Below are 27,998 nucleotides of genomic sequence, written 5' to 3'. Positions count from 1 at the left end.
TTGACTGGGATGTTATTTATTAATGACACTGGGGAACAACCCGCACGCCAACGCGCAGAGGCCATGCAGAGCGGCGCCGGGCACAGCCCCAGCCCCCACGGCTCCCCGCGGGACTCGCGCCGGCTGCCGGGCAGCAGCCCCGCTTCCCGCTCACAGCCTGGGGGCCCTGGGTGAGGGATCCCCCTGGGCTCCTCTGGCCAGAGCGGGTCCCTCGAGTCCTGGACCTGGGGCCGTTGCAGACTCTCCCCTACAACAGGAGGACGAATGAGGGGTCGGGGAGCCCCTCGCTCTGCCCTGGCACCCGCTGCCCGTGGCTGCAGCCCACCAGCGTCCCAGAGACGCTCCCCTGCGTCACCAGAGCGGAAACCCCAGACCTTTGGTGTCACACACGGTCCCGTCAGCAACCCCAGAGCATCGCACGCCCCTGTCCGAGTCCTCCCACGGGATATTCACCCACCTCCGGGCAGCAGCGCTCGACGCAGGAGCACGGCACTGCCCCGGCTACAGCGGGGGAGCTGCAAGATCACGGTGGCTTCAGAGATGGCACTAACTGCGTCCCCGCTGAGCGAGAGGCGTTTCTGAAGGCAAATACATCAGCCAGAGAGGAAGGGGCAGAATTGCACCCAGTTCCATCACCCAGTGCTCCCAGGCAAGAGGCCGCTGGGCAGGCAGGCAGGAGGAGGGGACGCAGATGAAGAAGGAACCCGAAGCGGAGGGTGAGAAGCCATCGGGGAATATGGAGGATGCTGAGACTCCTGGGTGCAGCCGGCAGCCAGCCTGGGGCCGTGCACGGGGAGGGCGGTGCTGGTCATGCTGTGCGAGTGTCTCTCTAATACTGACACGGAGCAGAAGAGGAGCATCACCGGGGAAGGGGTGACGGAGGCGGTGCCGGGCAGCCTTGCCCTCCTCTGCCCTGCCTAGCTGCTGTAGAAGATGCGGATGCGCTGGGTGATGTCCTTGCGGCACAGGGGACAAGTGTGCAGCCGCTCGCAGCAGGTCTGGCAGCAGCAGACGTGGCCACAGGGCAGGAAAATCATTTGGGTCTGGGGGAAGAGACAGAGGAGAGGACACGGTGAGTGTTGCTGTCCCCTAACACTCATCCCAGCAGCACTCTATTCCAGCACAGGAGAAAACGGGGCTGGGGGAGATAGGGATTGCCCGGGGGTGTCACAGCGTGGAAGGCTGCGCCCCGCACCCCGACCTCCATCCCCGGCACAGCCCAGCACGGTGTGTGCAGAGATCAGGAGCGCAACAGGCCTGGGGGAAGGACTCGGGTCAGGGCTGAACCCAGCAGCCCTGCGAAAGCGTCCCACGGCGGCTCTGCGGACAGTCCAGTGCCGGAGCCCAGCAAACTCCTTCCCAAGCCCACTGGGAGCCCTGCCCTGCCTCCCTCCCTCCCTCCCCGCTCCGGAGCTGGAGGGATGAGCACCCAGGCACTGCCCAGAGCCAGGCTGGGGACACAGCTCCCGGGGATGTGCTGGATGCTGCCCTCACTCCACATCCTGCTCCAGCACCACGTGCGTGCCGGGGTCTCACCTCCTGCTCCATGCAGACAACGCACTCTGACTTCTTCTCGTCCCACTGCAGCGGGGGAGCCGTCGGGACCACAGGGCTCGGGGGCTCCTCGAAGGGAGCGCTGGGCTCTGGAGCTGCAGGGACCTCGGCATCCACCGTCCTCAGCAGCTCTGCAACCACAAGCAGGAGGTCTGAGCACCAGGAGAGCTGCCCATCTCCCACCCACCCGGCACGCACGGGGATGGCTGCAAGCAGACGGGAGCTCAGGGCTCCGATAAGTAAGAAAGTCGATGGTACCAGCCTGACAGTGCAGCGCTCCGCCAGCGGCCCCTGCCTCTCCCACTCACACAGCAGCCCTGCACGGCTCCGCTCCCCAGAGGGAAGCATCTGGCCCCACAGATCTCCCCGTTCAAGGCTCAAGTACCTGCTGCGAGCGTCAAACACCAGGTGGAAAAGAACGAGTGGTACCTGGGATCGTCTTGGCCACAGCCAGGATCTCCTGGGCTCGCTTGAGGATGGCTCGCTGCAGGCCAGCCTCCGCCACGCCGATCTGCGGTGCAGGGGGAGGGCTGTTAGCTCTCGGAGGGGAAAGGAGGAGACACATGGCCCCAAGGGGACACTGCAAACTCTTGGGCCTTGCTGGCAAGACCCAGCCATGCCAAGGGAAACACCTCTGCCAGGTGTCAAAGCCAGATAAGGGAATTCCCCTGGTGCCTTTTCTACTACAAAGAGCACCTGAGGGATGTCGAACGACAGATCCAAACCACAGCTGACCCTGCAAGTGCTCTGGGAGAGCTCTCGCCTCCTCAGATGGGGCACAGAGCAGCAGTGACACCTCTCCCTCCTGGGAGGTGACACACCAGGAGCACCAACACTCCCTCCTGCCAGACCGTGGGCGTAGCCACGAGCACAGCCGGGCTCAGAGCACGGGCAGGTTCAGTCCCAGCGCAGAGTCGGTCCCAGCCTGCACTGTGTATCTGCTGTCTCGTACCTTTTCCAGGTCACTGGCAGTCATGGTGCTGAGCGCTTGCAAGGATATTCGATGGTGCGCAAAGACTGGCATGTACCGTTCCGCAGACAGCTCGATTAAAAGGTTCACCAGCTGCCTCTCCAAGCCCTCCTCCTGCAAAACACCGGGCGAGCTCCCAGACGTCGCTCTCGAGACAAAGCACGGGGCCAGGCAGCAGCACGGCTGGCAGCACGGCCAGGCAGCGCGCTCATTCCCCCCCTCTGCCCTGCGTGAAGCACTTCTCACCCCCGAGGACGCTAAAGCTCGAACGCCCAACAGCTGGAGGAGCTCTGCCCTAGGCCTTTCCTGAGCACAATTCAAACCGCTGTTTTGGGAAGGAAAAGTAACAGTTTTGGCAGCCGATGCCTGCAACAGCACCTGCTTTGCAAACTCGAGCCACTCTGCGGCACGGGCAGAGCTCAGACCCGTCCCTTTGTGGCCACCCCCGCGGGTGTTTTAACAGCACAAAGTCCTGACTCAATATGTTAGGGCAGGAACGGACAGGAGTTGCCGCATTCAAACAGATTTGCAGGGGAATTTGGGGAGCCAAGTGGAGCTGTTTGGGGGTTTAGCTGGAACAAAAAGCCCTGGCTGGAAGGTGCTCAGAGCCCTCTGCTCCTGGCAAGCAGCTGATGGTGGGATGGCAGCTCCCGCTGGCAGGGAGCTGAGGGGTTGGCTCCTTACAGACCCGGGCAGCCCCGTAACCTCCAACCCACAGGAATGAGAGAGGGCCGCTGGGCAGCCCCGCTCAGAGCATGACGGCTAAATGCAGGGCAGCCCGGGCTCTCCCCTGGCTCGTCAGCCTGTGTGAGGGATCTGTGCCCCGCTCCCTGCCTCGGCTGAGCCTGCGGGCCCAGGCAGGGCTGCCTTCGCTCCCCTGCACTCTGCAGGGCAGAGCACAGCTACGGTGAGAGCATTAACTGCAGCACCGACCTGGAGTTTCAGCGAGAGGGGCTTCTGGTTCAGCAGGCGTTGGTACTGGATCAGCCAGTAGTTCTCCTGTTTGGTTTCGCTCTTTGCCTCCATTTCCAGCTGGAAGACAAACTCATTCATTCAACAGCCCGAGATAACGCTGCAAGTGCTATTTAGGGAAGCCTGAGCTGGACGCATAGGAGGGGAAACCACCAGCCTTCAGAGCGCTGCAATGGGCACAGTCACGGTATAATGGGCATTCCCGGCCTTCTGCCGGCTGGTCCCACTTTGATCCCCACATCCAGTCTAGGGTTGTGCATCCCTCTGGTCACTTTGCCCCAGACACTGGAGCCTGGTCTCTTGAAGCTCAGGAGAGTCTGGAGGTCTTCAGGATTACAAAACCACAGGCAGGGCCCTTGGGGGATTGCGCTCATTCCCCCGCCATGACTCCCTTTCCTGACGGGGGAGACTGACAATGATGACGGTGCCTCGCACAGCACCAGGGACTGGCAGTAACTGCGCCCCTGAGAGCTTACCATTAGCACTTTCTGAAATTAAATTAGTCTCTGGACCTGGACACAACCCCTCAGAGCCCTCCTCTGCTCCCCTTTATCCCTGTGCTGACCCACGGACTCTCCCCCTGCAGCCAGCCCATGCGCTTCCTCATCTACGGCACCTAATTAGGGGCCTTCATTACCAGTATTTGTTGCAGTTCTTCTTCCCTTTGCTTCTTTTCTTTGAGCAGCTGCTGCAGCAGGTAGCCGAGCGCTTGGCGTTGCTCCATGATCACCCCCTGCAACAGAAGGACTCCGGCATCCACATCTCCGTACCGTCCAGCTGCGAGCAACCAGCCTGCCCTCACTTCCAGCAAAGCACTCACCATACCCAAAACCAGTCCCAGCAGATGTGAAGTCCAGTGCTCCACAGGCCCTCGGCCCAGCTGAGCAGACAGCCTGAACCCTCTCCCAGCAGCTGGCAGGGCAGAGCCAAGCTGAACTCATTTCTTTCGGTTCTGCACTGACCGTTATCCAGTGGTGCCAACCCCCAGCACACCCCAGGCAGCCCCAGGCCATGTTGGCCTGCAGCAGCTCTTCATCACTCCGCCAGAAGTTCAGTCAGTGGCATCCCAAGTGTTCACGGTCCCCCTCCTGAACTGAGACAGACCACCTGAAACTAGGTCTGGAAGCCTGCAGGAATGCAGGACAGGTAAGGTAGCCACCTCCCCATGCCTTGCTTTCTCTGGGGTCCCACACCAAGCACCCCCGGGTCCTTGGTGTGAGATGTACTTACCGCAAGGCAAGTCATCACTGCGGTCACACCGCTGGGAAACGAGGAGAGGTTAATTGTCTCAGGAACCTCAGACCATGTGGCATCTCTGCATGGTTCAGTCCCAGGTAGCTCATACCAGCTGGGAAGACCATTAACTAGCAGAAGCCAGTAGTCATCGGCCACAAGGATTTCAGATGTCCATGGACAAAGGGATAAGGACTCTGTTAGAAGGCGCTGACCTCCTAAAGAAGTGTGGGGAAACCTTCAGTGATTCGCATCTGGACCCTGCACAGGGACAAGGTCCTCTGTCTAAGCAGGAGACAGGAACGCCTGTCTCTCACAGGCAAAACCCACCAAAGATCAGAGATGCGTTGCCCTGATGGAGGCAGGAAAGCTCTTCTGCGTCAGGACCTCCGCAGAGGTCAGAGGGACGACTAACGACACAAGGGAGCTGCTCCAGATGAGAAACCTGGGCAGCTTCAGCTCACCTTGAGATGAGCCGGGATTGCTCTCTCCCAGACTGACCTTGCCCCAGAGACCTGTGCAAACGCCCCCCTTTCTCAGGGTGCTTTTGGTTCTTCCCGCTTTCCGATGACTTATCAAGTTCATTACTAAAGCACCTGTATACTGGGGGAGGAAGCAAGAGCCTCCTTCACGGGGGGCATCAAGCATGACCACAGAAAAGCACTTTGTGGGCCCTGCAACCCCCGCCATGCACTGGCGAGGGGCGGGTTCAATCACAGCAGGGAACCTTTGGGCTGTAGATGGCCAAACAGCCGGGGGGTAAACAGAGATGAAGCTGTCTCACACCTTGCTTCCCAGCATCCAGTGCTGAAGTTGCGAACGTGCTGTGCTGCCTGCTGGGCAGAGCCCCACCTTCTGCACTCTGCTGGAGCTCCCGTGGTCACTAACAGGAATCACCTCTGCCATGTGAACTATGTCTGCTGGGGTTCCTTCGTCTTCCCTGCATGAACTTTGGGCAGTCCCCCACCATCAGGCCTCCGACACTGCAGCGTTGTATGGAGGAGCTGCATGAGTTACGGCAGCATAACCCAAATTTTACACTTCAAGGTGACCAGCACAGGCCTCAGAGTCAATCTGGTCTTAAGTCAGCGCTTACCAGCCTGCTGGGTGCACTACTCCTGGAAACCACCTGGGGTTTGCTACTGATTTTGGGCTCACTAAACAGATGACCTAATCTGGCAAATAGCACATACAAGAAAACAACTGATGCAAAGGCATTATAACAAAATTTAAAGCCAAGCTGCTTAAGCCAAACTTGATATTTCTCAACATGTGACTGCTGATGAGGTCAGCCCATCGAATGTGGGATGGTGGGGCAGAGCAGCCTGGGAGACGAGGCTTAGAAATGAAGGGGGAGAGCTGACAGCCACCACTGGCAGGTATTTAAAAACAAAACACAACACAACAATGTCAGAAGACATGCGAGGCGTGGCAGGCAGGTGTTTCTGGGACAGCCAACAACTGGATCGCAAAATCCTTCCCCACCCAGCAAACCTGGAACCACCCATTGCTATCAGCGCTGGCTCGCTTGTCTCTCCCCTGAAAACGCACCGGGGTGTTTAGGAGCAGCAGCAACGTTCCCATGTTAGCACGACAAAGAGGGTTTTGTGGTGTCCTGGGGGGAAGTACCCTGCTGCCTAAGCATAAAACCATCTGGAAACCGCAAGGAGCAAAAGAAGCAAGTGGAGCTTTTGCGATCCCAGAGCCGAGAGAGAGTGGTGGGGCAGCCCCAGAGCCCTACATACCTGCAGCGTCTCTGTGTCCAGTTCTTGCCTCTTTAACTCCAGCTGTGTCAACTGCAATAACTCTGTTTCTATTAATTTAATCTAAACAGAAGATGAAACATTTTTTACTGACATGTGAAATGACTTTAATTTATGCTCTTTTAAAATGAGGTCTAACTGCTGCCCTGGGAGGGACGGCACTGCAGAGCTGCCCAGAAGTTTGGGGAACCTGCCAATGCCCTTCCATGATGCATGCTCTTAGGGTCGCTCTTCGTCTCTTGCCTGAGGAGCTGTGTCCCCCACTCTCTATTTGTCTCTCTACTCTAAACACCTTCTGCTCAAGTCTAGAAGCGAGCTGCAATCAGTCTGTTAGGCCAAATGTTTTGCAGCCACTCTGGAAGGCAGCAACTGATTGTCAAAGTCCTCCTAGCACCACCTGCAACTGCAGATGAACTGGGGCAGGGTCCTGGTTTCTAGATGCTCCAACAAATCCCATAATGATACGTGCTCTTTCAGGTGGGGCAGCTGAGACACAGAGAGGTGAAGTGAGTTGCCCAAGATCCCCCAGCAAAGCCAAGATGAGAGCCCAGCTCGCCTATCTGCCAGGCCACCTCTACCATCCCCAGGCCGCGCTGCTTAACATGCGCCACCAACCACGAAATTCCTGCCCACACCGGGGCTCTGCAGCAGACGGAACCCAGGGCTCCTGCCCGTTCGCTGCCTGTGCAGGCTGCTGGTGGGATGGATTTAATAGGAAAAGGTCCAGGGTCCAGCCACGGTATCAAGGAACAAACTCCCTTTGTTTACAGAGCAAATGGGAGCAAACTGCAGGGCTCTTATTGATGAACTCAAGCAATGGAGGGTTGTTAGACTCGTCTCCTGGGTTGTCCATGCACAATCCATAGGCTTCTAGCACAATGCAGAGTGGTCACTGAGTGACTCAATATATCCAAGCTCTTAAGTTTATCCACCAACTCCTGACCTGAGACTTTCCTGCTAGTGTCAGATCAGGAGAGGGAAGATTCTGGAGCACTTTGTCAGAAACGAGCCACCCATTTTCATGCATCAACCTCCGCTATCTTCCCATACTCGTGCATCAACCACCGTTACTTTCTCCACCAGCTCTCGCTCTTCCCCCTGAGTATCGCATTGCACCTTCTGCAGAATGGAGCTCAGAAAGGCAGGCTAAGAATGGGAAAGAAAAAGTGAACTTATGGCTCAAGGTGCAGTTCCGATGTGCTGGATGGAGATGCAGTGGACTCATGTGGAAACAGCAGCCCTGCTAAGTACATAACCTGAAGGAAATAGCAGCTGCAATTGCAGATGACGCCTACAGAGGCAATGCAGGTCTGTCCTCTAGTGACCACTCTCCAGCACTTCATCCACATTCGTGCTGAGATGATTGAAGCAATGGCAATTCCACTACTTCCACGAACCTAAAACCTGCATTGTCACTCCCTCCTACGGAGCTGGGAGCCTGTAGTTTAACCCACCAGCACTGCCCAACGCTCTGCTACAGAGCTCTTAGCAATACAAGAGCTCTTCATTTCCTCCAGACCCTGCTCTACGCTCACAGCCCTTTGATCTTCCTCAGAAGCGTCTCATCGAATGGTGTATGAGCTGAGTAGCTGGTTGCTCTTTCTTCTGTCGCTGACTCACCTGGTTCCTGATCTGCCTGTGCATAAGATCCTTCTTCACTTGGAGAGCTTCAAAGGCAGCCTTCTGCATCTCAATCTAAGGGACAGGCAAAATCCTGCTTAGTGAGGTTGCTGATGCAGCTGCAAATGGGCTGAGAACCCTGTTACCTTGCAGTGACTCATGCTGAAGCACCAGAAGAGTGCTTACCCTGGGCAACAGCATCCTCATTACACCATGACTTAGAGCCCACAGTCCCGAAAGGTAACACCCGCTTTACAGACAGACACAGAAGTTATATTCATGCTCTTCAAACAGACATTTTGAATGCTCTGCAGGAACCCCACCTCTCATTTTCAGCAGCGCTGAGCCTCCAGGCTATGCAATAGTGCCCAGCACTTCTGAAGAATGAGCTGCAGAGGTCCCAGGTTCAAAATGAAGTATTCAAAAGGAGCAGAGGCCTTGAAAATGCTTCCTGCAGGCAGCTTGCCCCAACTCACCCAGGAAACCTGCCCAAAAGACAGGACTTCTGTTTCAAAATCCTCTCCATTAATCATTAGACCAGTTTTGCTTCCCATGGTCTGTGCTGCTGTCTTTTCTGAAAATTTTTCTGTCTAGTTAAAAAATAAATACATGTTTCTTTCAACCACCCAAGTCAGTTTGTTAGAATACCAGAGATTCTCAAAATTTAGCGTGTGGTGTTAAATAAAGTAACTTTTGCATACGGCCCAGCCCAGCCACCATTGCTCCTGTGACCCACCCTTGATGCTGCTTTCGCGTGCAGTTGCTTTCCCTTGATCCCCCCGACCCTGCAAGCAGTTCGCTCCCTCGCCTACCTGCTGCAAGATCTGACTGACAGCTTTGTTCTGATCCAGCTGTTGCCAAGCCAGGATTTGCTGGAACTTCTGGTCCATCTCAGCCAGGCTGCAAGAAGAAGGATTTGCCATGGAGTTACCACTGGGTCTGAGACTCTCAATGCAAACAAGAGGAAAAGCGGACAACAGGGAATCCAGGAATGGAGAAATTTGTTACTGAGCAATGTTCCTGAAGGCTGACAGATTTAAAACCTCCTTCCCTACAACCAAATCAAACCTGCACCACAGACCAAGCCAGAGCAGAAGCACCACTGCTGCCTGTGCACAGCTCAAAGTCCACGCAGGGGCTGCTGCTGCCCCGGCAAGTGTTCAGGTGATGAATTTGCACATCAGTGTTCCACATTGGAAAGGGTGTGCTGATGAAGGAGACCCGGACAATGTGGCCATATATTGCCTGCACTTGCAGTCAGGACCGTGTCTGCCCACTGCCCTCCGTAGGGCAGGTCACAGGCACACAAGGGTGTTTCTGTTCGGTGCCAGACGCTGCCAGATTAAAATTTCTCACCATCTTGCAAATACAGAGAGACAGAAGTTTTCTGTACCTACATCAGTGCAACAAGTCCTACATATATACAAACAGCATCCTTCAGACAGCCCTGGGAGGGGAGGAAAGGAATTCCGTGCTAGAGTTTGACACTGAACTGGCTGGGACACAGGAACAAGACCAGCCTGATTTCATTCTCCATATTTAGCAGGATGTGTAAAGTAAAATAAACAGTGTAAAAAAGTGATGGTTAATCCAAAGTGCATATTCTTGTGGTTAGAAGGTGGTTCATTTAATCAAGTTTGACAGTTTCTTTAAATTGCATTGTCACCCGCTCTTACACGGCGGTGCTGCTGCATTCCAGCAGCTGCAGGAGCTCCTGGGTGCGCATACGGGAATTACACCGGGGACTGCTGGAAAGAAAGGGACTTTACAACAGTACCACCAGCCCCAGACAACTCCCACTGTACCTGGAGCAGGCCTGGTTGACAAGGTCTTGCCGACGAGACTCGTAGGTCATTTGGATGAGCTTGTTCTTGTAGCTCTCAGCCAGCATTTGCTGCATGGCAGCTAGGAGACAGAAGGGCTGTCAGTCTGCGTCAGGAGCGGGTGTCTAGAACAGGCGCTCATCTACCACTGCTGCTACAATCACTCGCGATTAACAGTGCCTTCTCTCTCATTTCCAACCTGTCCTCGTTTTTTCCATTTCATTCATTTCAGAGCAGAATCATTCAGCTGCAAGAATCATAGCTATTTATTGGGAAATTAGATGAGCAAACTCCTCTCTGCCTGTGCTTGCATCTCTTCAGAGCTCAGAGGAGCCCAGACACTGCCCCCCTACCCCCAGACAGGCTGCAGCTCTGCCCATCCCACTGCGAGTAACCCATCCTTGGGGTGACAACACACACACACCATTTCCCTTGCAACCCCGGCAGATCTGTTGACGATCATCATGAGCAGAAAAGGCTCCCTAGCACCATTCTTCTTTACCAGACACCTCCTGCCTCGTGAACCTGATGAGTTAACATCTGTTTGGTACCTCTGAAATATGAAGCACTTTGTGTGCTTGTTTCCAGCCTCACAAACTCCTTGTGTGACGTGCTGCAGCTACGCAGGGAGCATAGCTTGCACCTCAAGGAGGACCGGCAGCGAGGTGCGGGTGGAAGCAGTGGATCACCTACAGTACACATGCAATGCTACCCCCTGCAGCTCTGCCCCACCGTACCACGCAGCGCAGCAAGGATGTGCGTGTGACAGAGCACCTCCCACATGCTTGTCACCTGTTCAAGCATATCGCCAGGGGAAACAGGTCTTTCTTGCACCTTACCACCCCAAAATGTTGTCTGGACTTACAGGCCACTTCCCTTCTGCGTAGATGTTCTGTCTCCTCCTGTGTTATTGCCATCAGCTGTTCCATCCTTATTCTGCCAAACAAACAAGAAGAATTCAGCCACTCCTTCAACCAAGCACCATCTCCCTCCTCCTCCACCCACCCAGCTCGGAGCCTAAGGGCTGGGCAGATTCACCCTGCCACCTCCTCAGGAAAGCCATGTGCTTATCAGAGACACAAAAGCCTCAGCGATTTCTTGGCAAGGGGCCTCTAAATCCATGGGAGACAACATCAGTCTTGCTCAAAACCATGAGGACAGTTGCTTCTTAGACTGGAAAGCGGATCTTTCTGAGAAACAGAATATCTATACAACATACGCACACTCTCACCAAACACAGTGCCAGCCCCTTTTTTTACCTTCCTTTCTCTTGAGGCTTGACGAGCACTTTAAAGCTGACCCAAGTGAGCAGTGTCAGAGCCTGGCCTCCATTCCCACCTCCCGTGTCCTTGTCCCAGCACAAACCCACATGACGCCCCTTAACAGATCAGGAACCGGGGTGGCTGAAAAACTATCATCTGACATACAAAGGGGTTCTTTTTCAGCCAGGTCAGTCCCCCACCATCCACTTTACTGTCACAGCACAAATAGTTGGCTGAAGGGAGGGGGCAGCATATAGGCAGGGGACAGTTGGGGACAACCACTTTTGGTGGCAGAGCCAGCTCAAAGTGTTGGCTGAACAACCAGCCTTGTTTTCAGTGTATTTCTCCCAGCCTGTACACATTCCTTCATAAACATCTTGCTTTCCAACAGATACGAGATTTCTGTTGGTCCTTGTCAGTTGAATACAGAGGTTTGTTCCCATACTCCTTAGCTAGGGCCACTCAGAGATGAAAAAGAGGTAAAATCACTATTCCATAGGGTTTACCAGATTGGGTAAGACCAGGCACATCTAGTACAGTGTTTTGCCTCCAACAGTGACCAGAACCAGCTGCAGGTATGAGATGAACCTTCCCTGACCTAAGGTGGATTCAGACTGAAAGGAAGGTCCCAGCCCTTTTCCCAGCTTCTTGCCCTTTTTCTAAAAGAGTTTATTTCAAGGAGACTCACCTCTCATTCTCCAAGGATTTCAGAATGTCCGCACTTTGTTTTTGCCTAAAAAAGACACAACAAAAGGTTTCCATCAAGCTGAGCAGGACAGCCCCAGAGGGCAGAAAATGACTTTGCTTTTCATGCACAGAGGAGCAGCTTTAAGCAGGCTGGTAACCTTGCGTCAACACCAGCCCAGCGGGGGATCCAGCAGATCTAGGTCAGCGGTACCTAAGAACCAGTGTTCAAATATGCACCTTCCATGAGGAATTCTAATTTTTTCCACGGCACTGCAAAACTCTAACAGCACACATATGTGCGAAACACTATTTTTTAAGGTGCCAAATTCCACTTCCTTTAAATGGGACTTTGGCAGTTCAACAGCTAAGGCACCACCTACAGACATCAATCCTGACCAGTTCCATAACGCTCAGAAAGGGTAAAATGAACCACTCAGAATGGGACCAAATAACATGAGCCCCTGAGGGACAGAGATCACTGCAAGACACTCTGGGACCCTGCCTCTGGTTGTCCTCCAGCAGCTTCTGGATACGGCCGGCAATGCCTTGCTCCGCTTGCTTCAACTGCTGCAGCAGCTTCAGGCGCTCCTCCTCCAAATAGCGCTGGTGCTTTGTCAGACCCTCCTCCAGCCTCATCTGGTCCTAGGCCAAAGCAAGAGAGAACCAAAGGAGAACGTGGTCAATTTAGGAAAGGCAGTGTCTTGTACGGGGCCGGCCCAGAGGAGACCTACCTCTCTCACTGTCTGTAGTATCTCATCCTTCTGACTGTTGACCTGCTGAACAAGCAGAGCATGTTCTCTTTGCCCCATGTTCAGGCGCCGCTCAAATTCCAGCTTCTCCTGCATTTTTTTTTCCTGAGAGGAATAAGAAGAAAGATGAATGCCAGAAATCAGTAGACTGCTGGCTCCGCTCCTTCCCAGGCAAGAACAAATTCTGGCAAAAACGTAAAACAAGGCACAGTAATTCCCTTAACTACAAGAAAGGAAGCCAAATGGCTAATAGCAGGCTTGACTACGGGATGGAAACACTATCTCCTTAGGAACCCAAAAACTGTGATGCAGAAGCTGCTGCTCTCTTTATGACAGTCTCCAAACTCCCCACAACTCACTTCACAGTCATGACGCCAAAGTCCCTGGGCATCAGCTCATACAACTGAAACAGCCAGCACAGACACCTGGAGGGAAGCCCAAAATTAAGGATGTGTTCAATTCCAGATGGCAAGGGGACTCCCTTGTCTGAAGACAACAGAGCGAAGGCAGCAACCCGCTACAAGCAGCTCTAGCCACAGGGAGAGATGAACTGCATGACAGGAGCTTGTGATTATTTAAAAGTGAGCCTTGCATGGGGGAAGAGACAGAGAGCAGTGAAATAAAAAGAAAAGCAACCTAAAAATGCAGGCAGGTGAGGACAGAAACAAGGATTGCTAGGAGAGAGCAGGACCGGTAGCACCACGAGCCAAAGGGACGTACTGAGCAGCCTGTGCCTGGACTGCTCGCACACGTCTGCCCACCTCGTGTGACAAACAAACCGAGCTTTCAGCACAGAGAGGCAAGAAAAAAGCCACCTGGTGTGAAAGCCCCCAGATCCAACTCCGCAAACCCAGACTGATTTAAACTGGAGCTGCTCGCTCATGAGAGAGACGGCAGCTTGTCGGCTGTGTGTGTCAGACGAGTCAGCCACAGCTTCCCCCACGCTCTCGCTTGCAGCCAGGAGTGAGCGGCTCTGGCAGAGCGGGGGGGGGGTTATGCAAGAAATCAGTTCTCAAAACGTTCAGTTTTGGCTGAGAAACTGGATAAAGGGAGGGAAAAAAAGAAAAGAAAGTGGAGCTATTCTGCAGGCAAAGCATTTGCAGGGGTTCATCCTTACCTTCCTCTTCTCATAATCCAAGAATTTGTTCTGAAAAATAAACAATATCAGCAGACATTTACTCCAAGGAGCCACTTTTAATAGATATTATTAGCCTATGTTATATTTTCCCCTAACTGAGTAAAGACATCAACCAAAGGCACAAGATTACACAGCCACAAAGTCCAGTCATTCATGCTTCTCCAGGGTCACAGACATTCACTCTGCACTTGCTAATCAGCACAGCTTACCTAACGACGCGCCTTGCCTTTCCCAGGAAGGGCCGGACATGCCTAGCACTTGGCAGCGAATCACAAGGTTCTTCTGCAGTTTGCTGTCCCCCCAAAAAACCGCACGTGTTACCACGCTGCACACACCGTGTCACCTTGCCACCCCTGCCCCTCGACTGCACCATGGCTTTCAAGGATGGAGACAGTTCTTTGCGATGCGTCTTCCAGGAGTCACCAGTGGTAACACCATCCTCAGCCCTCAGGAAGGTGACGAGCCACCCACGCCCACAGTGCTGTGCCTGGTTCTGAGCCCTGATGCTCTCTTGGTCCCAAAAGACGCATCTCAGGGAGGCCAAGGTGATGAGGGATGATGTGCTAACTGCTGTGAGATCCACTGATGGAGTGGAGAGACAAATCCAAAACCCTCTCACACAACTTCACACACAGCAGAGCCTCACCTGCCACTCACTCTCCTCCTCCAAGTACTTGTGCACTGCCCTGTCCACCCCATCCACTGATGTTCCTCCTCCATCATTCTCCAGCACGGGGAGCAGATACTGCGAGGGAGGGTAGTACGCAATTCCACACTCTGGAAGGTATCAGACACAAAACAAGAACATTTGGTGCTTGAAGACCTCCTTGGCAGCATGGCTGTGGGCTGGCTGATGTGTGAGACTGCTCCCAACTGTGCTCGCTCTCCCCATGCACAGACGAGCATCCAAAAGAGCTCCCTCAGCTCAGGCAGGTTTAGCAACAAGAAGCTCTGAGAGGAGATAGTGCCACCCCACCCCACCAGGAAGATGATCAAAGCTGAGAGAGAAATGCTTCCTTCACGCAAGTTCAGGCACGTTGACTTCTGCAGGGCTGCAAATGTTACTGCCCCTATTAAACTAAATTCTGACTGTCCTTTTATTTCAGGGATTAGCACAATGTCTGGCAAGGCACTTCCCCTGCATAAAACGTCTACCAAACCTTCCTGTCTATATTAAAAACTCAGTGTTTACAAACTCACAGTACGTTATTTTTGTCCTCTGAGTTTTCTACCCGGTTTCATCTTTCTCTTAACACACCATCAGTTTGCAGGCCCCAAGTTCTTTCTCATAGAAAATGAGGGTAGAAGGGACCTTGAATGACTACTGAGTCTATCTCCTTGTCCCAGGGCAGCTCTACCTGGATGATGCCTAATCACAGAATCATAGAATCATACAGGTTGGAAAAGACCCTTGGGATCATCGAGTCCAACCATCAGCCCCACTCTACAAAGTTCTCCCCTACACCATATCCCCCAACACCACATCTAAACGAGCCTTAAACACATCCAGGGACGGTGACTCCACCACCTCCCTGGGCAGCCTATTCCAGTGTCCGACCACTCTTTCTGGGAAGAATTTTTTCCTACTGTCCAGCCTAAACCTACCCTGCTGCAGCTTGAAGCCATTCGCTCTTGTTCAATCCTCCCACTTGAGAAAATACACATGAGAAAACAAAACCACAGAGAGATGCAATGACTTCTGATGGTCACTCAGACAGTCTCTGACCCAGCTTTTCTGATGTTTTAACAAAACCATTATAAATTTCAGTGTGACAGTAAGAGGCAAGTCTAAAAGAAGGACTCCTGTTTTGCTGTCTGCCAGCAAACACGCATAACCCACCCAGCAGCCTGCCACACGTGCAGAGCATCAGACACCACCCCAAGCAGAGCCAATCCGATGTTTGTCATAGAAGCAATCATAGAATCATAGGACACCAGGTTGGAAGGGACCTCAGGGATCATCTGGTCCAACTTTTCTTGGCAAAAGCACGGTCTAGACAAGACGGACCAGCACCCTGTCCAGCCAAACCTTAAAAGTGCCCAATGGTAGGGAATCCACCACTTCCCTGAGGAGACTATTCCAATGGCTGATTGTTATTGTGAAAATTTTCCTCTTGTGTCCAATCAAAATCTCCCCAGGAGTAACTTGTACCCATCAACACAATTGTCCTTCATAAATGCAATCGTTGAACACGCCACAGCACCTAGTCAGAGCACAGCGCAGCCCCCCAAGTTCTCACTGCCGTCCACAGGCCCTTCGTGCTTACCTTTGCAGAGGAACTGCTGAATGGACTCTGTACCTGCACTGCAAATATCAGGTGATGGGTAGCTCATGGAAGAGGCATCCAGGGTCAGCGTCTCCAAAAGAGAACACACAGAGCTCCAGGTTATTCTGATGGCCCAGGCAGAGTCCAACCGCGGTTATCCTTGCAGCTCCCCAAAATTTCACTTATGGAGTGATAATTTCATGTTACCGTAAATCCTGACCTAAATACGAGGTTGCACTGAATTTCTGCTGGGTGTTTGACACCTTTCAGAGGCGTCCCTTATTTGGGAGCTTCTGAGCTGGCCCTTCAGTGGAACTTCCCCCTCATGCGGACACGTCTACTTTGTGTTTAAATACAAGAGGGCACAGGACTACTCAACTACAGAAATCTTCTACTACATTTCAGTGTGCTGGAGCCCTTACGCATGACGCATGGAAGGGATGGCGACACAAAGGGCACAGAGAGGGGTACTATAAAGAACGAGTGGAAGGACCGCTTGCTGTTTTGCCCTACAACATTGGCCACCAAAAGGACCTAATGTTGCCTCCTGTAGAGAAGGGCTTAGCAGAAAGGGCTAGAAAGGAACCACTTTATCAAGGACAGGGGAGCAAGCTGCGCAGAGCCCTCATCTCAGAGACTGCCCGCAAGAGAAGTGAAGCCTAATGTTGTGTGTTTGAGACAGGAGAGCAATTATTCACATCCTCCGTGCCGGTGTCTGAGTCAGCCCTGTTGCCTGACATTTGCGCCACTTTAGTACTGACAAGTTTGGCAGCCAGAATGTAACACATCCATAAAAATCTCGATGCTTGTCCCATTTTGAATGTGCATTCCAGGGAGCCAGAAGCCCGCGGAGGCTGACAATGAGTCAGGGATCTGCCACTGCAACGGAGGCACAAAACTCATCGGAAATATCCCATCTGCTCCTTTAGAATCAGCCTTGGTGGAAAGTGGCTGAGTCAACCTGAGCCCACAAGCACAGTTCGTGCTCTCAAAGCCCTGGCAGATAACACCTGGGGGTTCGCTCCCTGTGGATTCCTTTTGTCATGATTAAGCCATGTCAATAAGTAATCATAAAAGACTAAAGCAGGAAGGGTACGTAAAAGCTATTTCGGACTCCGTGAACCACATATAGCCTTGTTACAATCGCCACAGCACGTCCTGCCCAAGCCCTAAAAATTCACTTTCTATGCTAAATTTATTATCATATTGAGCAAGTAGGAAAGGAAGCAGCCTGGGAAGGGAAGAGAGACGCGGTTGGCTGTGTGTGTACCTCCAGCGTGCGGACGTGAGCCAGCACCCGCGGCAGTTCTTGCAGCATGTTCTCACTGATATCCAGAGTGCGCAAACTCCGCAAGCCACTCACAGTAGTGGGCAGCTCCTTCAGCTTGTTACCTAGAGGGAGAGAAAAGCTATTTAGTACCACATAACTTTTCCAAAGCAGAACCCAGCAAGTTCATCTGCTGGAGCACCAAACCATAATCATACACATGACTCATTTTCCATACTCTTGCTACAGGGATGGGGCTGTCCTGGGTCACACGAGGACTCCAAAGGCTGCCATTGCCCACCAAGGCAAATGGGGATCAAGATCTACCTGCACTCAGCCCAAGCGCAGCGGTCCAGCAGTGCTTCCTCATGCTGAAAGGACCTTCTTAGCTGAGGTCACTGCTGCAGGTTGGATCTGTGCTCTTTATCGGGAGAATATTCGTAACACGAAGTCTTCTTGGCAGTGCTAGGTTAACGGTTGGACTTGATCATCTTAAAGGTCTCTACCAACCATAACGATTCCATGATCCTTTCCTTTGGTGCAAGTACCAGAGATGGGAGAAAGGGGACTGGTGTGGGACTGCACATCTAGGGCTCAGAGGCCAGGTGCTGCAGACAGCTCTGGCAATGAACTAAGCTGTACTGCCAAGTTCCTCGCCCTCCATTTCCTTCCCTGTTTCAGCAACAACTCCCTGTAACACAGCCTCCTTTTTTCCCAAATTTATGGCACTGCGTATCTAGAAAATGCCCGGGAATCTTCACAAGAGGTACAGTTATGACCTTTGTGTTAGGGCTGTGCAAAGCTGGCAGGGCTACACAGGCTCACAGGACTGAGCTCTGGGTGCGTGTCCATGGACTTAATTGCAATTCAGTTCACCCAGGCTGACTGCTCTGCCTGTGTTACTGAACTGCTTCTGCCAGAGACCTACTACTTTTCTTACACTTGAATCTGCATTCTTAGGTTGGTCTAAATCATTATCCAGAGGGGGACAAGCCCTGGCCTGGGACTCCTCTTGCAGGACACACACAGCACTCCCAGCTCGAGGTGGGTCTCACGCTCCCGGAGGAAGACGTGTGCCTCCAGCCCTCTCGGCACCCTCGACACTGCAGGCATGAGGCAGCTGGGGCTCTGAAACGCTGCCCACGTGCAGGCACACAAGTACGCTTCCAGCTGCTGAGATCAGGCACGATGACCCAACAGCCTCTCCTCTGAGAAAAGGCAATGGGCTGAATGAAAACATCATCCAGAGCAAGTTTAACCCAAGAGCCATGAGCTGAACCACACGGCAGGAACCACGGCAGAGAGTGTGTGCATTTGCTAAGAAGCAGCCGAACAACCCTAGTTAACTCCAAATAACTCGGGGAATTTTTAGGAGTCATTTTCAGCTTAGATGATTTACCCTGCCTTGACAACTATTTGAATTCAAATCCTTCTTGTGTTCTTCCTTAGCATTCATAGTGTAAACTACTCGGTGCTTGCTTTGGTTGAAAGGAGTAATTACAAATGCAGCTCAACACAACCCAGATAATAAATGGTGCTTTGCCCAGAGCACCGACAAGAAATGTGTGTCATACCTTTCACATTGAGCATCTGGAGCTGGGCAAGGTCTCCTATAGATTGTGGAAGACATTTTAAAAGATTCCTTTCAAGGTTTAGGACCTAAGGTATTAACAGAAAAGATATTCAAGATATTCTTTATACAAGTCTCAGGCTGTCTACACATCTCTGCTGTTGGGACTACTCTCAGGCCCAGAAGGGCAACTTGAAATTGGTTTTAGGCTTTAAAAAAAAAAAAAATTTTCTAGAAGCCCTGGACACAGAATATGTCTAGCTACCACATGCAGCAAGAAACCCTATTCACAACCAACAGCAGCAGCAGGCGCTGAAGCCAGATGCAGGAACCGGGCAGCAGAGTGTCCTCCCCTCCAGGGCAGCGCTCCCCCTCCCCAGCTCCCACAGGGAGCGGTGACTGAACCTAAAGCCGCACGCCGAGCAGAGAGGACCCTCAGCGTGCACTATGACCCGCTGCACTGAGTTCTCCACATAATCACACCAGGGAGAATGGTAAAACCTGAGTATTTTGGGAGATCAAGAGGACTGGAAGCTCCGGCTCTGCTTGCTCACAGCACTGGTTTGGCAGCATGAGCCATTCGGGCTGACGGCCCTTGCACTGAGCTGGGTCTATATAACTCAGTGTGCCTGCCTTTCTCCTGCTCTTCTCCTGCTCTCCCTCTCCAACAAGCCCGTTCAACAGCAACAGCCAAGTCAAGGAGACAGATCTGACATTCTGAGGACCATCATTTAAGTTGTGATTAATTAAAAACAAATAGCAGTAACCCCATATTCGTGCTGTCCTGTAACATGCCCTTTACAGACACTTGGGATGCAGCTGCAAATCTTTTACCTGAAGAGATGTCAGCTGACCGATATCAGCAGGAAGCGATGCCAGCTGGTTGTCGTGCAGGTCTAGAACCTGGAAGAACAGATGGTTTCATCAAACAAGGTTGGGAAAAGAAGTCATGGTGCAAGAATGAAAGGTTATGAATTATCTAGCAATGAAAACTACTTCACTTCTAATGGGGCTTAGAAAAGTGGCTTAAGTTTTCAAGGAGACATAGGCACTTCATTCTTGTAGGTCTTTAGAAAACTCAAACCTCTATATATTGATAAAGACACAAAAGACTAGGGAGAGCGGTGACACCAAAGGAGCTGTTCCACAGAACTGGACGAGCCAACTGGATAAATCACTTCCATGGAGCCAGCCTGGCAGAAAAAGACATTTTCTGCAGGATCGGTGAGCTGAAGTGCTCCATGGAAGCTGCACTGCTCCAACACCAGCGCAGGGAGAGGGCAGGACTACGCCTGGAGACCTCCCTCCAAGGGGAGAAGTGAGCTGCTGGAATGACTCTGCCTCCTGTGGAACCACAGCACGCAGGTGGCGGAGCTGAAAGCCCTCAGCGTTTATATGACGGGTACGGCAATACAGCCCATCACACTCGGTCACCCACCACCAGTTTCGGTCCCAGTCAAACGCGCCACCAGTGCAGGAGAGAGACAGATCTACCCCACAACACACCGACCACCACCGTGAGAGGCCGTTGAGGGGGCAAGTATGGGATTGTGAAGAGGATAAATGAGTCCTGGGACCGATTACGATTTCATACAAACCGCTATTTGTCTACCTGGGAGGGAAAACTAGGAAAGGCGGGTTTCGCTGATTCTTGGCAGACAGAAGGGATTTATTTGGGTGTCTGTGTTTTAATGCAGCTAGAATGCATGGAAAATAGGCTTCAGATTAACTCTTAAGAATCACAATTACCTTCACAGTTATGAGACTCAGGAGGCTGCAGGACTTTGGAACTAAAGATGTCAGATTATTCGTATGGATAATCAGCACCTGAGGAGGAAAAATCCCTTGGAAACAGGAACACAAGAGACACTGCTGTCTAGAACAAGCACATTTGTTGAGATTTAATTATGGAGGCTGTATAAGAGCACAACATCTTATTCAGTATGATATAAAATATTAAAATAATACAATTAAAACAAGAACCTAGCTCCTTACATGAGAAATATCAACAGATAGGCTACGAGAGAAACGACCATCTCATCTTTCATGACAGAAGTTAGCTCTGAAGCACACAGACAGGATTCGCCCTACCCAAACTGCTCTCTACGTAGTAGCGTACAAGTGGCCAAATTCATTACAAGCAAACTCCTTCTGAAGCAACATATAAACAACCACATACAGTCATTTCAAACACCACAAAAGTATTCACCACATACAGTCATTTCAAACACCACAAAAGTATTCAAGCATAATAATAGAATTATCTAATAATTTCTGATTGCAACATTACCTTTTTTTGCAAGACTTTACAAGTTGCAAAGGCCCCATAAGGAACCTAAAAACAATTAAAAAACAGTCGTGTCAGACTTCTCGAGATATTATCTTTGTAAGCACTTCTACAGAATCCACCTGTAAAGTGTGAACAACTAACTTTAATGAAAACACAAGTGATACTTAAAATTACCGGCCCCTGGTTTTGGCCCAGGATGCCAGTACTTCCCAGTTAGCTTCCATTTAAACGGCTGGCAATGGCTCTGCACAGTAAGCCAGTGTCGTGCATAGCAGAGAACAGACTGAGGTTTAGGCAGAAGTTCAGGTCTTGCGTGATTTAATATTCAATGTGCAGATGACTCAAGAGTTCAGGCATATTTTCAGTTCCTCATCATACAAATGTATTCTATGGTTTTGCAACCTCGGCAAACACGCTGAGGGGGCTAAACGAGAAAGGTGAGCAACAGGCGGGACTCGGTGTCCTCGTATGTGCCAGGCTCTGCAGGAGAGGGGCAGACAGAAAAGGGATGTGCCACCAAATACAGCCCACGCCGGCCAAGGCGGAGCACCGGGACCTGCTCTGCAGCATGGAACCAGCATCAGCCAAACTCTTGTCCAGAGTTAATTTTAAGACCAAACTGATGTCTCACTTTATTTATTGAAACAACAAAGGCTAAAAAGAAACAACAAGGTAGCGTTTTATGGTACCAATCCAAAAGGAGCCGCTGGGCACCCAAGACCAGCTGCAGCTATGGATGGAGCTGGCTCAGTGCTTCCTCTGTCTGCCAGCCTTTTACCCAGACGGGCTCGCAGACTGTCCCACACAGCTCGCAAACCTACACACAAGATGCTCTTGGCTTCTGATCTTGGAATAAAACATGCCAAAGTCTCAGCAAAGCCATTTCATACTGCACAGCAGACAGCTGTCCGCCCCAGGACGGTCCCAAATCTCTCCCCAGAGAGCAGTGTAGTATCTATTAGCTTGTTTGGTAAAGGCATCCTGTGACAAAAGGTTACACGGGTACAAATGTGTTTTAGAAACACGGGACAATTAATAAAATCTGAAAGTGAAATAGAAATGGGCTTCTGCTTAACAGGATTGCCTGGCTGCCAGAATGAAAAGCTGTGTCCCCTCTGAAAGTCTGGCAATCTGTCACTAACGGCTCACACTCCAGCAGACAGCTTGTTTCTAATTTAGTTGGCTGCCATAAAAGAAACCAAGCTGGAAGTGAGATTTCCATCCTTAACCAGCAGCCTGGAACCAGGAATTTTCACTTATACAGAAAAATAAGTACAGGTGGCAGACTTTGTAGCTCTAAGATTAGAAACAGTCAGACTTTGGCAAACAAATTCCCTTATGACCAGCAAAATTAGACCATGAGGTCCCAAACTAGGGTCCTGCCAAGGTACTGGTGGAGGATACTCTGCCCTTCCCACCTTGTCAAATGAAAATGGATTCCCAGGACAGAAATATCGTTGAAGCATCAGGTAGGACAGGCAATCTCCCACTAAAAAACGGGGAAGAAACCCTCACCTGAAAGCCAGAGCTCAGCAGACATAGGAAGAAGTGGACCAGTAACAAGGCCATTTCTGTCTCAAGGCTCACAGACGTGATACTAAATCTGACAGTTGTTAATAAGAACCAGACAGAGAATTCAGACCTGTGAGCTGATAGTGGGAGTTGTGGCGAACGTACCTCTGAGAGTTCACATTTGGATATGTCAAGAATGTCACCAGCACCAGCTTCTTTTGCCTGGAGAGAGAAGACACGCATCCAGAGAATTAGACCGTGCAGGAATACACGGCCTCTTGCTCATATCGACTAAACCACTCAACTGGCCCCTCCCCAGAAAATGCAATCACAGTTCTCTGCCGCAGCTATGTAATTCAAAGATGACTACACCCAATGCAGCTGCTAACAGCAATGAAACTGGACACTGGACAAACTGAAACTCACCATAAGCAGCATTGCATCTCTGGAATTATTTTCTTTAAAAGGTACTGCAAGAGGCAATAAAACCTGCTTGTGCTGGTGCCTCTGTTAAGTCTTCAGAACTCAATATCCTGAACCTAAACTAAGTTCATGCAATACAGAACTAATCCTAGAACAGACAGATTAAGCTATATCTCCTCAACCCCACAGGAGCTGATCAGAAACCCTCCAACTGAATAAATTCAATAAAACCGGTTTCACTATTGGTACATAACAAAGCCTTCCTTTCCAAAACACCTTACAGACATCCAACAGGCATAATTTTGCCACTTGTAAAACGCAGGTGCCTCTGGTAACGCAGGGGGCATACCGATTCACCCGGCATCCACGACAGAGAACAGAAAAGACCTCGGCGCTGCTTACCAGGCACATTTGGTATTCAAGGCGCTTCCGAGCATCATCGCTGGGTTTCTTCTTACGGAAGAAGAGTGGCATCTTTAGTTTTGACTATAGTTCCGTCTCAGTGGCACAAATGATCAGCATAAGTAAAGGCAGTGGGCTCCGGGAGCATGCATTTGCTGGGGAGCCTGGACTCCAGAACTGCGCTCTAATAAGTGGGGGGAAAAAAAAGAAAAAAAAAGAAAAAAAATCACTGTCTCAGCAATTGTCTTTGTTTAAGCCCTTCCCTGGATGGATCAAACAGGCTGGTTCCAGCACACCTCCAGGGTGGAAGTGTTCGCACGAGCCGCAAAAGCACAGCTGTGTCTCTGAGACGCGCTGGTTGCCGTGGTCATCCCTGTGCCAGATAAAGTTAGTCAAGCTGGAACCGGTACGGAGAAAGGCTATTGAGCCATCAGGAAAACACAGGGTCCCCTCTAGGATAGGAACTAAAAAAGCTGTAACTGTCCCAACAGATCAAGCAGTAGGGACAAAAACTATTTAAACTCAAAGTCAATTCTGGCACAATAATAAGCCACTATAAAACGTTCTAGAATAAAGTTAGGCTAGAAATGTGAAAAACTCCTAATCCTGAGAGCAACACAGCTGCCTTCCCCGTCCAGGGCAAGTGAGAACAAACAAGACCCCAGTGAGGTTCAAAATACAGATAACTGTTTGCAAGGGACTTGATGACTACGGAGTAGAGCAGAGCCTCCCCTGGCTCATCACACAGCCCGTCCCAGCCGCTTCCCCGGACGTCACGGGGACCCCACACAGGCACCAAATTGGGAAGCCCAAGCTAAACTTTGCTTCTCAGATTTAGGGGTTGCCTCAAGGTAAGAAAACACTTGATTCATTTGCTTTCTAGGCAGAAATATTTTCACCATTTTAGCCACACAGTGAGATGAAAGGATTCTGCTTAAACACCTAATAGCTTAAAGTCAGATTTGTAATAAAGCTAAATCAATTTCCAATAGTCTAATAACTGCCTGCAAAGCTAAAAGAATCTCACTTCAGAAAAACTCTAACTACAAACCAGAGCCAAATGCTGCTGCCCCAGCCACATGCTGGGGTGAGCTATCTGCCCCACCAGGCACTCAGGAGCTTCCCCCACACTCCGTGTCCCCAGGGCAGCCAGACCTTCCCCGAAACGGTTGTTCCAGGTCACTACAGGATTGAGAGCTGGAGAATGTTTTTCTGTTAATTCAACTGGGCTGTATGCAAAGCCACCAGCTGATTCAAGTGTAAAGGGAAGAGAAGGTGAACCAGAAAGAGGAAAGCATGGATCGCAGTAAGATGCCTCGTGAAATCAGAACTGCAGGTGGGTGAAGGGGTAAAAGAAACCGGAGTCAGCTCTGGAAGAGTACTCTGAATCAGCAGGGGGAAAAAAAGGGAGTGTGTTGGCAGATTTTGTGGGAAGGCAGAAAGCTGAGGCTGGAGAAGACACGGGCATGCCAGCTGGTGATTAGATGGGTACCAGTTGGCGTGCTGGGGACCAGCTGGGCAATAAAATCAAGGAAGAAAAGGGGTTCGTCTGATGCTGCATGAGAGCAAGGGGCAAAAACTGGCAAAGAGTCCAAGTTGCGGCTGCTGGTGAACAACAGCTCACAAAGGGAGCTGATGCAGGGACTGAGTCTGGCTTGGTGATAAGACTGGGGTAAGATGGGAGAAGAGCAGAAGAGCAGCAGTGAGCCCGAAGGGGGAGACCTGAACTAACTGGGCAGGAAGCCTCGGGGTGCACAAGGAACGTAAGGAGCCATGATCAGCATTGCACGGCAAAGAGGGTGGGCCCAGGCAGGAGCTACGGCTGCCCGAAGTCCAAATTGAGATACACGCTATGAAGCTTGCACGGAAAGTTTCACTTTGCAAGGTATTTTTTAAACATCGTTTTAATAAGCAATTTTAAAAACAATACAAAAAAGTCAGTACATCACCAGTTCACCAGTACGTTCACCAGTAAATGGCACAACTATACAACACAGTTAATTTAGTGCCCAGTGAAGCTCATGTGTTGTACATAAAAAAGCTGGGTCTCTGCCAGCTCCGTGTCTACAAACTGGTCCCAAACTATACTGAAAAGCACCCACAGGATGCAGCCAGAGACGTTCCTCGCACATGGAGATCTCTGCCAAAAACTAAACAGAGCTTTATGCAGATAAATCCTTAGTGTAAAATCAAAACAGAACTTCAGTCTAAATGCATCCAAGCAACTACCCTTCATTTCACTCCAGAAACAAGGGGGGAAGGATGTCCTGTTTCACTGTACTGCTCTTACCGCTCTGCTGGAACAAGCTACGAGACGCAGCAGAAGGTGGCTACAAACTCACTCTGTGCGTTAGAAACAAACCCTAACAGTTTCACGGCTCTTTCCCTGCCATCCCACTTTGCTGTCTTTCTAACTAGTTCAGACTGCCGAAATGCCCCTCACACACACCTGCCAGGAGGCAGGGTGAGAGCCAAAGTTCAGAAGACTAGGCAAGAAGGGAAGTTCATTCTCAGGAAATGTTTGGAAATGCAGGAAAGCAATCAAGAGCCATAAGCAAGGGTCAGCCATCACACATAGAAACAAAGGGAGGAATTTTATAGATAAGAAACCAGAAGGACAAGGGTGCTTGCAGCAAGGTATCCGTAACTCTGCTGAACGGGTTCAACTCTCTGCTGAGGACTTATGCATCCCCTTGTCTTGTCTTCCCTTTCTCTATTACAGCTAGATACCTTTTATTAGTTGTGTGGATAATGGAAAATCATTAAAATTTCACCCAAGAAAATATATAAAGACATGAAGGCTAAAGGACAGACAGTTGAGCAGGGAAAGAATCGTATCAGGGGTCAAGAGATCAGAGTTGGATTGAACAGCCTTTAAATGTCAAAACTTGCCTCAGTGAAAAGACACATCGACTCTGCAACAGCAAAGCTGTTGACAAAGCTCTGTGACATCGTCTTTGGGTGCTCTGCTGAACATCATCAATTTTAAGCGAGACTAGCACCCAGCAGTCATTAACGAGAAGGGCCTTTGACACGTGACCATATTTTATATGATGTATTTTTTACTTATTAAGTTATTGAAAGAACTATGCGTAAGTGCCTGGGTCGGCACCCACCCTGCAGTAAGCGAACATCCATGAGCTGCAAACCGCGCGTCCCTGAGGATGCGGTCCCTAAGGTTCGTCTTTGCAGGCACCTGCACTGCCTGAGCAGCAGCAACGCACAAACAGGGCAAGAAAGGGCAGGGGAATGGCCACTGTGTGTTTTACAGTCTGCAGCTGTTTGGATGCTGAGCATAAAATAAAAATAACCCCCTAATTTTACAAACAAACGTAACCAAAGTGAAATAGCAACACGGATGGACCCAAATCAAACCCCAATTCTTAAAAACATTCTGGGCATCATAAATATGGCACGGCGCTGTAACAGACAAGATAGGGGTCTGGAAGAAAGAGAAATTTTATTTTCCCTGGAAAACCATGCTCAGAAGCACAGCAATGGAGCTGTAAGCCAGTGTCTGGATCTGAGCAGGGCTCCTGCAGAGATGCCGTCTAGTCCTGGAAGACAGTGCTGTCCCCAGACACCTCTCAGGCAGCAGGTCCCGCTCACTGAGAGGGAGTTATCGAGCAATAGCAGCGGTAGCAGCAAGCCTTGCAGCCCAACATGCACCGGGACAAGATTCGGGACGAAGGCAGAAGGTGAACTGCAGCTTTGCACCTGACTCTCCCACAGCACGTTTGCTCTGTGTGCTGGAGAGCTGTCACAACAGTTGTACCACCCCCTGTAACAACCAGGCTCTGCTCGATCTGGACCTCGGCTGCCAATCAACGCCTGAAACAAATCTCCTCTCTTCTTCACCAGCTCCAGCTCTGCCTCTCAGTCCTTCCTTCCCCTTACTGTCACTATTCTTCTTCTTCTTCTCTTTAGGGATCCCCTGCAGCGTCCCCCTCACACAGCTTCCAAAGGCTATCTTTCTCGATCCTCCTCTTCTTTACTCTTTTATCAGCCAGGACGGAGCTGTGCTGTGCCTGAAGGCCCGAGCACCGCCCGCACCGGCCCCGGCACCTGAGGAAAGCAGCAACAATGAGCAAGGGCGGCGTCTCCTCCCGCAACAAACACACCGGCAACTTCGGGCACCGCCGGCTCCCAAAGCCCTGCCGCCCCTGCGGAGGCAGCAGAAGCGCTGCACCGTGCCCTGCGCCTTCCCTCGCCCTCCTGAGGAGCCCGGGCGCGTCCCGGGGGATCTCACACCCTCACGGACCCTCGGGAGGGGCAGAGGCCACCGATCCGCCGCGACACCCGGCCCCGCCAGGCCCCGCGTCTCCGCACTGAGAGAAGAGCCCCACACACGCTGCCGAGGCCCCGGGGGGGGCCGGTCCCCCCCTCTCCAGCCCGGCACGGCCCCGCTCACCGCTCCCCGCCGCCATGACACCACACCTCCCCTCCCGCCCCCCTCGTGGGGGTCACGTGACCTCCGGGCCACGGGCACCATCGAG

The 27,998-nt window shown here is 51.4% G+C and overlaps 1 protein-coding gene across 4 annotated transcripts; it reads right to left on the bottom strand.

Annotated features, from left to right (window-relative positions):
• Positions 1-27,993, bottom strand: LRSAM1 (leucine rich repeat and sterile alpha motif containing 1). 4 transcript variants are annotated; one of them, XM_054220480.1, is made up of 25 exons: positions 27,914-27,993; positions 23,503-23,686; positions 22,843-22,899; positions 21,166-21,210; positions 20,625-20,702; positions 19,710-19,778; positions 18,880-18,964; positions 17,309-17,430; positions 16,039-16,129; positions 14,418-14,548; positions 13,751-13,780; positions 12,616-12,738; positions 12,387-12,526; positions 11,886-11,930; positions 10,801-10,871; positions 9,918-10,017; positions 8,925-9,012; positions 8,113-8,187; positions 6,475-6,555; positions 4,134-4,229; positions 3,458-3,556; positions 2,507-2,638; positions 1,984-2,065; positions 1,537-1,685; positions 1-1,043 (listed from the first exon to the last, which is right to left on the bottom strand). In XM_054220480.1, exons 2-25 carry the CDS (start codon positions 23,572-23,574, stop codon positions 918-920), a joined length of 2,187 nt encoding a protein of 728 aa, XP_054076455.1. In that variant the 5' UTR covers positions 23,575-23,686; positions 27,914-27,993; the 3' UTR covers positions 1-917. The 4 variants fall into 4 exon arrangements, with proteins under 4 accessions (XP_054076455.1, XP_054076456.1, XP_054076457.1 ...); XM_054220481.1 differs by lacking the exon at positions 27,914-27,993 and adding an exon at positions 27,764-27,873; XM_054220482.1 differs by lacking the exon at positions 6,475-6,555.
• Positions 27,994-27,998: the final 5 nt, after the last annotated feature.

This window comes from Rissa tridactyla, chromosome 14 (genome assembly GCF_028500815.1).
Source record: "Rissa tridactyla isolate bRisTri1 chromosome 14, bRisTri1.patW.cur.20221130, whole genome shotgun sequence".
In the NCBI taxonomy this organism is placed as follows: Eukaryota; Metazoa; Chordata; class Aves; order Charadriiformes; family Laridae; genus Rissa; species Rissa tridactyla.
This window is presented reverse-complemented; position numbering and strand designations above follow the sequence as displayed.

Bases quoted from the DNA above. Each gene is read 5' to 3' on its own strand.
- LRSAM1 (XM_054220480.1), bottom strand. From the start codon at position 23,574: ATGCCACTCTTCTTCCGTAAGAAGAAACCCAGCGATGATGCTCGGAAG. The intron at 19,779-20,624 runs GTAATTGTGATT...CTGTTCTTCCAG, and splicing joins TGAGTCTCATAACTGTGAAG to GTTCTAGACCTGCACGACAA. The intron at 18,965-19,709 runs GTAAAAGATTTG...TTAATACCTTAG, and splicing joins GTCAGCTGACATCTCTTCAG to GTCCTAAACCTTGAAAGGAA.